This window comes from Lonchura striata, chromosome 2 (genome assembly GCF_046129695.1).
Source record: "Lonchura striata isolate bLonStr1 chromosome 2, bLonStr1.mat, whole genome shotgun sequence".
NCBI lineage: Eukaryota > Metazoa > Chordata > Aves > Passeriformes > Estrildidae > Lonchura > Lonchura striata.
Window position 1 is genome coordinate 36,024,383 of NC_134604.1, and position 12,984 is coordinate 36,037,366.

The 12,984-nt window shown below is 38.4% G+C and overlaps 1 protein-coding gene across 27 annotated transcripts in view; it reads left to right on the plus strand.

Moving 5' to 3' along the window:
* Positions 1-12,984, plus strand: part of DLG2 (discs large MAGUK scaffold protein 2) — a 989,662-nt gene that overhangs the window by 955,446 nt on the left and 21,232 nt on the right. For 19 of the 27 annotated variants that reach the window (XM_031505123.2, XM_031505125.2, XM_031505137.2 and 16 more), the window contains 3 exons: positions 1,996-2,037; positions 11,539-11,589; positions 12,345-12,446. In XM_031505123.2, the coding sequence (XP_031360983.1) occupies positions 1,996-2,037; positions 11,539-11,589; positions 12,345-12,446 (195 nt within the window). The remainder of the gene's footprint in view (positions 1-1,995; positions 2,038-11,538; positions 11,590-12,344; positions 12,447-12,984) is intronic. The other 8 variants (XM_031505124.2, XM_031505133.2, XM_077781319.1 and 5 more) reach the window with 1 other exon arrangement.

Below are 12,984 nucleotides of genomic sequence, written 5' to 3' on the forward strand. Positions count from 1 at the left end.
AAATTCTGTATCCAGAGCTAATTAATGTAAACAAAACGCCACTTGCATGCATTTGGCTACTTGTTCTTCAGTTATTTTTCCTTTTCTTAAGCACCAAGTAATTGGAACAAAATGTGTGTTAATGCTGCATTGCCTACTGTTTTGTATGTGCTTTTTAATTGCAGGAATGCACATCCATGCACACAATTTTGGAGATTATTCTGTTTCTGACTGAATTGTGGAAGGAACATTTTAATGGTTTAACTTAATGCCATGCAGTGGCTCACAATTTAAAGATGAAAGCTTTATCTCTTGTACAAAGAAGAACAGTTCTGCAAGACTGGTTTTGCCAGTGATAGACAGCAAATGTCACTGCCACCTGAATTTTAACCATTCTGTGATCATTTAAGTGTCATAGCAGCTCATTAGTAACAAATGCAGATCTTTCCCTGCTAGAGAAAAGTAAAATACTTCAGATCGCATAACCTTAGTGAATATGTGTCCTTACAAAGAGAATTGTCTATAACATCCAACCATTTGAAAGTTATCTGAATTCTGCAAATTGATATGGAACAAAGTAGAGCTGAGGTATTGTATAGGCTGTAATGCCTGTATAATATTGCACCTAGTTTTAAATTACTGGTACGCCTCTAGACAGTCCCATTAATCCAAATTTTGTTAATTTTCAACTCAGATATGCTTTTTAATGACAGTTCTTACTATAAGGGTTGTTTGTTATTTTTAAATAAAGTTGTTCAGGGTCCTGTGTAGCACATTATTTTGAGATAACCCTTGTTAACTTGCTACAAAAATGTCTGAAAGTCATTATGCTGCTTCTTGTTCTTCTATGTTTTCTTCAAAATATAAGTTGAATTTTATGTTTCTTCCTAAGCCCAAGATCAAGGTTTTCTATTACTGTTTTTATAGATATCATTCCTTCTCATTTTTGCTGCTCCAGTAGCCCCTTCATTCCCAATCTATGAACCCTAAGGCATTAGATTGGTACATGGAGGGAAGGCAGCACCTTGCAGAGAATTTTGGCACTGTTTCTGTCTTTCTCATTAACCCAAGGTGCTCCTAGATGTACAGCCATTATGCCATTGACTTCTAAATGTCCTGAACCAGCTGAAAAGTTCCAACTGACAAATGATCTTTCAGGTAGAAATCAGCATTTCTACCAGAAAAACTAGTGTGGTCCTGCAGACTTCCTGGAGTTGGTCTTACTGTCCATAAATAGTCTGCTGACAACAGTTTTGGAATTATTTTTAATAATATGATAATAGAAATAGGACACCTGACTTGAAAAAACACAAAATTGACCCATCATGTTAGTTCTTCTATTCCTGTTCACCCATCCAGACTGGTCTGCTAAAGGTTTTCAAACTCCAGCTCAAATCCTGAGGCTAGACAATTTCTGGAAAAAGACTTCTTAGGTTTTTTTTCTTAGTGTTTTCATTGGCTTTGTCTTCTTTATTTTTTATTTCCTCTTTTGGACAGGATAGATTAGATACAGTTACAATATTTCATACCAAAATAACTTTCATGTTAATCTGTTAATCACTGCGCACAATCCTGTGGGATAGTACACAGTGATTAAAGACAGACACAGGCTAGAAGTTTAGCAGGAATAGTTTCAATGCATTAGTGATGCACATCTTTGATAGTGCAGACACTTGGATGTCAATAAATTGCTCAAGACATTGAGTAAGATCAAGTTGACTATAATATACATTGAAATGGAGTTATCAGAGATGTCATTTACTGTCTATCACAAAAAGACATGGTTTTGCTATGCCACATACCAGTAGCTAACACAGTCTCTTTCTGAAATGCCACAAGAGAGAAAGCGTTCATTCTACCTCTGTAAAATATCTGAGCACTTTCAGGTGATGTCAGTGCACAGCTTTGATTTCTGCTCTGCATAACTAACTTTGCATGACTGTGGCGGTTCTTTTAAGTTTCTGCAGCTCTGTGGTGCTTGGTTATGTTCTTTAATTTGCTGTACTGTTCTTGCAGAACATGTTTCTTCTAATGCCAGCGATAGTGAAAGTAGCTACAGTAAGTTACTGCTTTCATTAGAGTCCTTTTATTTTGCATTGCTTGTTTTGTTTCTTTTATTTTGTTTCTCTCCTTGCTACTCTTTTGTTGATGTTAAAAAGATCACTGGAGCAAATGGCTTGGAATTCAAATTTATGACCATGTCTTGAGTACAAAGCTATAAAAGAAAACTGGCAAACTTTATAAGAGAGGGGAGAAAGGTTGTTACTTGTGATGTATTAGGGACATAAAACTAAACCTGGATTTGGGTAGCCTATGCAAGTCAGGATTATTTCATTTAGTGACAAAAGTTTATTTCAGTGGAAGTGGGAGAAGTTTCTTGATGATCTTTTAAGAGCAAAGTTACTGCACAGCCATAGTCAAATCTGTAAGAGGCATCCTTTTTACAAGGTCACAATTTTTACTTGCATTTCTGCATGCCTGTATGGATGGCTAAGAAACAGTCCCAGAAATGTTATTGAGCCCTTAGTTTTGACAATACAGTTTTCCTAATTCATACTGCAGTCTTATAAAAAGGCAAGATTGACCTTCATTGCTTAGGCACTGCCACAGAATGTTACTGATATCGTGTGGGTGGGGGTCCCAACCCTGCATTCTGATTTGCTGGGATTTACAGACTCCATATGATCATATAACCAAGAGGCAGATTGTATGTTCTGGGTAATTCTTAGTAATGCCTATAAATTTAACAAATATCACTATATTTTGGATGTTCTGAAAAACAGAAAAAAACACAAGGCATTAAATAAATGACTACAAATGTAATAAAAGATAACTAAAAGACAGAGTGCTTGCTAGATCACTCAGTTGTTTCATTTATTCAAGCCATTTGCTTAACAAATCAAGTTTTCCACCAGTCACTCAGCACTTGTGCAAAGCACCCACATACATTCAGGTAATCAATGGTATCATGCCTCATGTTTACTACTCCTGATATAACATAGCAGTTGAACTCTGTTGATAAACACTGGTTTGTTTCAGCAAAACAGCTAACCTTCTCCTATTCAGAAATGGTAAATTACTTTGTATTCTCTTGTATTGAAAAGTTTTCCTTGGAAAGCAATTGCCAGAGTCACAAGAAAATGGTAGGCACTCTTGAATTGCCAAGATCCAATTCTGAACTGTTTTATTTTTAATGTGCCCTCTACTTGGGAGGAAAGGCAGACTTTATTTTTAATTATATTTATATTGAGATATAAGATGCTCTTTCTCCCAACTGACATTACAACCAGAAATTAATTAAAGGGTTAAATTTTCAAAAGTTTGCACAAGTCAAATCTCATCCAGACCTGTATATTTCAGGGAGAGCTCAGGGTAAAAGCCCAGAGGAGAATCTGGATTGATGAACTGTCTCAAACAGCAACCTTCATAGGAGTGCCCAGTTGCAGCCAAATATTTGGGGCATGCCCACAAAAGCCTATTACCAAATTTGATCATCAGACAGGCCAGGTAGACAGTCCTTCATTGGTTGTGTAATAGCTTAAAATAAAGTGTGTTTTTTGAGGTGCAAGAATGGTAACAGAAACAATTTGGGAAAGTTAGCTGGAACATGGATACTTGGAAGAAAAAGTAGTGTTGGAATAACAGCTGCCCATGGCAGCCACTCTCCTCTAGAGCAGTTTCCATCTGCACAAGCTCTGGTCTTACTCTAGCAGCATCCTGTTGGCTGGATTTTCCCACACATTACTGGTATTTCCAACAACTTCTGCCTGGTGGAGAAGATGCTGGCAGAGATTTCTTGGATTTCTTTTCTGCCTACAAGATAGCTGTGCCATTAAGAAGCAGAGGAAACCCATCTTAGATTATGTCAAATGAAAGAGGCTTTAAAATACAGAGCCTGGTGCCCAAAGGGCCTGATTTAATTTGCTAAGGGTTCATTGGTATGTGCTAACATGATATTTGAAGGCATGACTCTGACAAATTAGCAGCTGTGGTTCCCAGATGGAAATTACTGTTTCAGATGGCCATGGTGGCACCTGAAGTCTAACCTGACTGTGTACAATTTCCACCTGGCCTTTCCATCAGCATATCTCCTGTGGAAAATTAAAGCCCTCTCAGGTCCATATGATTAGTCTTTGAATCTTCAGGCAAAGAAATCTGAGATCTGGTGTGTTGACATCCCATTGCACAGCTCATCGCAGCAAATCTCCCCTAGAAAAATTATGTGTCAGGAGCCAAGAAAAATCAGATGAGAGTGAGAGGCAGGTGGTCAGAGAGTGAAATCAACAAATTGTGAGGGATGGAGATAAAAGAGATGAGGCTTGTCAAAGAAGTTCTCTTTGCACTACAGTTCTCACTTTGTGGGACTGTTGAGAAAGGTTGCTACACTGTAAAAGCTTATCAACATTTCTGATGTGGGAAAAATACTTACCAGACATATTCCTCGGAGATTTCCTCACTACTTCCTGAATTATTTATTCCTAATGAAGGGAAAAAAAAAAAAAAATTAGTGCCCAAGGTAACATTCCTGGCAGAAGTCAGCATGCAGTTACTATTTCTCCTGTTCTTGTTTGCCTCTGGGTAGCTGGGAATGGAGCTCAGCATCAGCCACTGCCACAGAATCAAGTCTGTATTAACTGCATTTGCACCCCACCACATGGCAGAGTTGTTTCTCAGTGTGATGTAGTGTCACTTTGAGGAGAGTCTGTGTGTTCAAGGTGAGGCAGTGCAAGTTATTTTGCAAGGACACCACGTCTGTTGACTTGGAAACTCATCTAGCCCTTGATCTATGCACTGGTGACATGGAGCACGCTGGTGACATGCAGAGTACCTTTTTCCTTTTCTCTTTCCCCAGAAAATTAGCAGGAAGAAAAGGGTTGCCTGCCCCACTGCTTTCTGAGCTGTGGCAAGCTGGGGCAGAGTGGCTGGCTGAAAAGCTGCCTGGTGGAAAAGGATCTAAGGATCCTGGTCAGCAACAGCTGAATGTGAGCCAGCAGAGTGCCCAGGTGACCAAGAAGGCCAATGGCATCCTGGCCTGGATCAGCAATGCTGTGGCCAACAATAATGTGACCAGGGCAGGGATTGCCCCCTGTACTCAGCACTGGTGAGGTCTCACCTCAAATCCTGCGTTCAGTTCTGGGCCCCTCACTGCAGGAAAGACATTGAGGGGCTGGAGCACATCCAGAGAAGGACAGTGGAGCTTAGTAACAACCTGGAGCACAAAACTGGTGAGGAACAGATGAAAAGAAGTTGTGGTGAGGTCTCTTCTCCCAAGTAACAAGCAACAGGAAGAAGAAATGGCTTCAAGTTGCACCAGGGAATATTTAGATTAGATAGTAGACAGAATTTCTCCACTGAAAATGTTATCAGGCATTGGAGCAGGCTACCCATGGACGTGGTTAATTTATCATCTCTAGAGGCATTTAAAAAAGACATGCTCAGGGACATGGTTTAGTGTGACTTGCCAGAGTTGGACTTATTTTGTCCAACCTAAATGATTCTATCCTTCTGTGATTCCATGAAATTATCAATTCTTGGCCAGAACAAAGAAAATGTGTGTGGGTAAGAAATGACTGGCAAATGCAAGGTGTTCTCCTGCAGTCCTTCTTATATATCCCTATTAAAACAGGCCAGTTGGAGTCCAGAGTGAGGTGTTCTGCATTTTTTCTAGTGGGTCTCTGGCAATTGTTTTAACATATTTCTCTAACTTTTGCTTCTCATAATGACCATTTAGCAAAAACTAGCTAGTGTCAAAACCTGTACTACTTGATCATTCCTAGAACCATTCCAAACCAGCAATATTGAAGGATTCTGAGAAATGTTCAGGCTGTGACCTGGACAGTGAGGAATCAGGGGGTTACAAATCAATTGGCTTTTTGTAGGACATATTCTGATGTGTTCATTATTTTTTAGGAACATACATTGCTTTAAAATATAGCTGTATTAGTATTGCTTAGAGTATTTAGTTGAACTATTGCTTATATCTCCAGGGTTAAAAAAAGAGAAGCCAGATATTTTTTATTTCAAAAATATAATTGAAAATCCTCCAATGTGGTCTGAAGAGAAAATTCTTTGACCACTTCTAAGCAAAAAGAAGTTGCAAAAGGTAAACCAGATTTATGGTAGGTAAAGTAAACCAGTGTTCATGCCAGTGCCATTAACACTTGGTTTGTTATAAAAAAATAGGGCTGGAGACAACAGTGGGATATTCTTTCTCCCAACAGATAACCTTCAGCTCTATTAATTTCAGGGCAAACCACAGACACATTTGAGAGTAAAATCTAACCCTTTATAAATAATAGTATTTTGGGGCCAGGAACAAATGCTGGCTTGATCGTGAAGGGGATGAGTTGCTACACAGCTGCTGCTGAATCATACAGCCACACTCTTATGAAGTCTATGTTCGTTTATTTGTTCCTGTTCTCAGCAGTAAAGCCAAGTTTGCAGAGTGATGTATAAAGTCCTGGTCTAGCAGAAAGTTGTTCTTTTTGTGACAAAGACACATACAGCCAGTTTTTACTTATCCCTGGACCAGTTAATTAAACCATGATTCAAAGTTTATTTTGAGCTCTGTAACTTAAAATGTTTTGATTTCTTTTTCAAATCAAGCTTGTAAAGACAGATTTTTTTACCATGGACTCATCAGTTTTTATTTTGTGAGGCATGATTTTCATAATGGGCAAGAATTTCAAGTCTCTCTGCATATGTGTTGTAACACTCTTACACATAGTTCAGTAAAGGTTTTTACAGCTGTCATCAAAATTACACACACACTGTCACATCTGCTCAGTCTAATTGCATAACTGGTTGTGATTGCACCACTTACCTAGAGAGGCAATACATATCTAAAAGTTAAAAATAAGGAAAAGTGGTAGGAAAAAAACCTTTTAATTTCTGTCAGCAAATCAGCAAGTCACTCTTCCTGTGAAATTTGAAGATTCATAACAAGGTTATAGGAGTCTTGATTATTACAATAGGTTATTGATTAATAAGGACACTTGCATTGGCTCCCATAATTACTGTATTATTCAGGCATACTCAAATGCCTGGCATACTGCCACAAGTACTGAAGTCTCATTTTATACCCACACAGCTGTATTGATCTTTGCCCATAGACAACTTCTCAGTATTAAGTTCATGCTCAGACTACTGATGGTCATTGTACATATTGGATTTCCAGCCTTTCATAGCTATCAATAAATTTCCAAAAATTATGTGTTCACATCAATAGGGCCCCAGCAAAGGGATTTTCAACCAAATAGAGGCAGATATATTGTCAATGCAGCCTGTGCAAAAGAATAAAACCAAAAAATTGATTTCACCAAGATCTTGCAAATACAACTCAGGCAATGAATACATTATACCAAAACCTAAATGGATGGTGGCAGTAAAATAAGCCTTCTTTGAGTTTAAATCCAGGTGAGCAACAAAATTCAGACAAGAGCTGGAAAATTAAATTATTTGTCTAATTTAAAGGAATTTCACATGTGTATTGATGGGAACCACCACCAGTAGTCCAACCATTTTAATGAACCCAAAATTTCTCTTTGATTTTTTTAAAACCATAAATAACTTCTAGCTGTCTTTATTACTACTATTTTTTTTAATTCATCTACTTACATGTCTTTCCAGATTTTTTCATTCGTAGGTATTAATAGGGTGCCAAAATCTATGGATTTCCACTGCATAGGTTGCTGGATTAGGGAGGGTGTTTACATGGAGGCTGCCCCATGGCAGGTCACAGCAGCTCTCCCACCCCATTACCCACATGATGGGTGCAGGTACACCAGACCAGTGGAAGCCCTGGATGCTCTGGCAAGGCAGTAGGAAATGAGGCCTTTTTATGGTTTGCATGAAAAATGCCTGATATCTACCAGGTCTGCAATGAAACTGGGTTTTTGCCTTTCACGGGCTCTCTGCCTTCTAATCAGAAAGGAAAAACAGAGGCATCTCACTAACTCCATTTCAGAGCTACCCATCTGAAACTCTATAACATCCCTTAAAAGGATTAAATTAATACTCCTTATGAAATTTATCTGTCAGCACAGGACCTTGCTGCCCAGTTTATAGAAGTTATGTGTTATAACAAACTCCGGGTTATTCTTCTATTCCCAAACATGAGAAAACACCAACAGGCAAACCAAGAGCAAAGGGAAGCAGGGAGTGGTCCAGAGAAAGTGAAACCTCTTCAATAATTTTACCCATAAGCTTATTACATTTAGGAAACTTTCCCTTTTTGTCTTCCATTCCTTTATAGTATTTCTTTTCTTCCCTTTTTGACTTAATGGGATTTTACTGAAGAACAGGGGAACATACCAAAATCCTACAGAAAGGTTTTTTTTTTCTCTCTTTTTGTTTTATCTGTTAAATGTCACAAAGATTTTCCAGATCAATACAGCTAACCTGTGCTAATTAAGCTGTTAATGTGGGCATTAAATGAGGCTTAGGCAAATGATAAGAGCCTGTGTCCTGATGGATTTCACACTGTATCTTCCACCTCAAAGCCATCACAAGGTTAGAGCAATCTGATTGATTGGCTCTAGAGCTCTTCATTACACTTAATACTTTATGGACTACTTGCAGTACTGACCAAGTGGAGATCATTAAAGAGATCTAGGATGGTAAATATCCTAAAACAGCCTCTGAGGACATACAGGATTTTGTCTGGACAGTACATGGCAGAACTTAATTCACTTGGAAATTTGAGCTTCTTTAGTCCTTTCTCCAGAAAAGAAAAACAGTGGAAATGGTGCAGCTTTTTCCCCAGTCACACTCCTGTGCTGAGTCTGGAAGTGAGGGCTGCAGATCCTTACCTCAGGAAGATGTCTGTCGTTAAGTTTTTGTGCATCACAGTCAGCCTCAAAGTTTCTCCATGCTTACTACAACATTTTCCAATGGCTTAAACTTCAGCACAATTCTAGTGGGCTGGAGAATTTTTCTTTGCCTTCAGCCTGGCCACAGATTCACAAGACATCTATAAAACAGGCTCGTTTTTCTCCCTAGCCCATACCCTTCAGAGACTGTGGATGTACCAAAAACTTTAGCATAGGGACATGTCTGCCAGAGATGGGTTAAAAAGAAAGTAAAATCTGTGCTGGCTTATCAGTGCTGGTTATAAATCTGTGCCAAAGCCAAGTATTAGTCTACAGAAAGGAAAAAAAATAAAAAAGAACAATATTTTCAGAGTTTTATCTATTTGCCTCCAATTGCTATTGACACTGTCACTCCCATGAGATTCTGCTGTTTAACTGCAGATGTCTGCATCTGGCTTTGCTGTTTAAATGCTGTTTGGGGACAACGGAGACAAATTCACCCTTCTGACTTTTTCTCTCCTCACAAAGTAGACATGTAAAATAATTCAGATGACTCATGTCTTTCATAATAAGCACTTATCTATTTGTCGGCAGCCATTGGCTCCAAAAGGTATCTAGGGACTAGCTTGACATAAGGATTCAAGCCTCAGTTTTCTGAAATTAGTGAAATGAAACTCCTGCTGTGGATCTGTTTGCTGTTGAAACAAGTACCAAGTTTAAGATGGCATTTGTACAAACAGGTTCCTCACTATTTGGTTGGTATGTGATGGCTTCATCACCCATGCTATGACTGACTTTCTGAGGCTTTTGAAAAATATAGCCTTGGCTCCTGTGCAGTAGAGGACAGAGAGTGCAGGAGCATCCTAGTTGACTTAAGAGAGTGGATTTTTTTCATCTCCAGAGAAATGAGACATCATGACTTGCACATCTCCTCTAAAACTTACTGAGAACCTTATGGGAAACCAATATATGTGATGCATAAAACCTAAGGTAACAATAATTCTAGGTTTCCAACTTTGCAAAAAGCCAAAGAAAAGTGATTACAATATCAAACATTTGGAAACAGAAAAGAAAATCTTTTGTCCACACTCCTCATATGTTATGTGGTTTTATCCTCAAATGCTTTATAATCTCTTCCTTTTATTATGTTCTCTGCTGTTTCAGCACCATTGCTAAGCAGGAGTGAGTCCTGTCAGTTCTCCCTCTCTCCTAACACATCAGTACAGTTTTTTATTGCTGTTTCTGTCATTGTCAATAATTACATGATTTTTACTTGAAGACCTCTCTTACACATTTGTCATTGCTGCCTAGGTACTGTATCACACACAAAAAAAATCTATGAATGTAGCAGATTCATGGAGTGGGAGTCAGCTTAAGATTTATCCATAAAAAATTTTGTACTTCTTGGGAGCTAAGCATTGCACCCAACACAAAGTTTGTTAATACAGTCACTGTTCAAGGGCAACTCAGACAGCAGGCAGGCTACTTCTGGGTGTACCTGCCTCTAAATCCTACATGTATTTCCATCAGGCAAGGCAGCACTCTTCCCTTGTATGTGCACACTTTGGTTTGGCAGGAGCCTACCAGAATAATATAACACAGGCTCACGTGCATGCAAGCATATGAAATGAAGGCAACCCTGTGTATTTTATAAAGCACTGGTATGCTTTATGATACTCCTTCTCTAGTATCCCAATTAGTTGCAGAATTCCATCTATTGATCTACTCAAAGACAAACCCTAAACTGAGCAAAAATAAAGTCATCATTTAAAGCTTTGCTAATTTGTATTTAGAACCTGCCAGAGCTCTCATGTGGTACCAAGTATGTGACAGTAACCCAGAAAGAGAAATAAGCAGGAATTTCTCATGCTTTTGGTGAAGAATCCTCCTCCCTCTCCTCTTTCACTCCCTTGGATGGGAGAACAGCAGTGCATCAGGACTGCACACCTGCACCCAAGTCATGGTCCATATAGTGCCATTTGTTTCTCATGGCAAATTCCTCTGCTTTAGTCCCCTAAATATCATCATGAGGAAACAGCACTGTCCTAAAAGGGCATAGGGAGGACAAATGTATACAATACAGTACTGCAAGACCTTTGCTGAAGAAATTAAAAACCTGCCTAAATATGATCTTGTACAACCTTTTCTAGGTGCTTTAGTAGGGGGCATTGGACTAGATGGTCTCCAGAAGTTGAAAGTCCCTTTTAGCTCCAAACATTCTGTGAGTCTGTGATTTGTGTTCAGAGAAAGGATAAGGATCAGAAAATAGCTCACAGCTAGATGTTAGACTGTATATGCAATAGACTGTGGAAGCTATGCACTGAAGGACAATCAACCAAAAAATAAGTATGTATTCTGTACATAAAAATTGTTCTGTCTAGGTAGCCTGTTGATTTACTCTGCAGCAACATGTCAGGGCCTTAACAACAGGAAAAACATTCCATCTTAAATTGCTGCACTACCCTTATAAACAGCCTTCTATCAAATCACAAATAATGGTATGTTGCCCATCAATAAAAAAGTCCAACTTAAGTAAATAGAATTGAAACACATGGAAGGGGAGGATAGGGAAGAAAAAAAACTGTGTCCATACCTGGAAGTTATAATGGACTTGGAATGGTTCAGGTGAGAGGCTTATCAAGATAGACGTGTTGAACCTGGTCTGTCTCTATGTGAAGCATTTTATCAAACTTAAGTACCTGACATGTTACTCATCAGCTTCAATCTCTTCTCTTTCTTCTTTCATCAGGAGGCCAAGAGGACTTCATCCTTTCTTATGAACCTGTCACAAGACAGGAAAGTAAGTTTCATCTTTTCTATCACTCTTCCTTATGTTTTTCATTTCAGAGTTTGGGAGCCAGCAGAGCAGTAAGCCTTGCTCTGCCAGTCCCAAATTCACTGTGGCTTAATTTTCTTGGACACTCAGTCTATTTTCACATGAAAAAAACCCTGATCTTATGGTATTCCTTGGAAGCCACCACTTCTTAACATTCCCGGGACTCTTCTCCCCAGTACATTCTCATGGACTTCACCAATACAGAAAATTAATCAGCCTACAAAATATTGATGTAGATTTTCTAGATTTACTGCAATATTGTCACATGGAAAGCCTTTACTATTTTGCTTCTCATGTGATATGTGCCACTGTCCAGGGCAGACAAACACATGGAAAGGCAACTTAAAATGGGAGCACATCCTTCTGGTTTAATGGGGTATGCACCCATGTAACTTGAAGTGAAAAAAAGACTACAATAGCCTTTCGATACATCATGGAAGAGTCCATCTGCAAGCATTTGGGAATGGCCTTGTTGAATGATAGCAAATGTATCTATGCTTCTGCATAGTCATTTGACTTGTGCATGGACCATCACAGAGCTCTGCAGTTGTACTCATTCGATTCCCTTTTGCATGTCAATAAATAAAATATTCATCAATAAAATGTGCACCTAAATTTTCACTTCATACATAAAGACAACAACTCTGGTTAGTGATATTTGGGTGCATTTATTTGTTATTGTGGTAAGACCATCAAAATGTGATCCTTTTGTTTTTCAGTTAATTACACCAGGCCGGTTATTATTCTGGGTCCTATGAAAGATCGGATCAACGATGATTTGATATCTGAATTCCCTGATAAGTTTGGGTCATGTGTACCACGTAAGTATGATTCTGCTCCTAGTTCTGCAGCTGAGTGAATGATATCCGTTGGTGACACACATTAAGTAAATTTCTACAAAAGCAGCATCCATGATTATGTACAGTTGTGTTTCTCAAAAGTCATTTTTTTCATCAGACAGTAAAGGCGAAAAGAACAAATAAATTAAAAAAAATATTTAAAGGTTGTGAACATCTGGGAAAAAAAATCTGAAAAGTTTGAAATTCTAGTAAAATGTAAAAGTTTCAACTCAATTGCACAGCATCCACCAGTAAATATACAGAATTATCTGTGGTTTGTGTGAGATATAGACTGTTGAATCAGAAGGCAATATTAGACCCTGAATTAAACAGAATATTTATATCTTGGATAATTAGAGCTTGCTGTTTATTCGAGGGCCTAATTGCGGTCATACTTCATTGTAAATGGTTGTAGCAATAAACTAACTTAAAAGTACTAGAGATCAGAACAGGTTCAGGCTTATAAATAAGGCTAAATTGAGTTGGTAAGATCACAATTAATTTTATCACTATAATAACA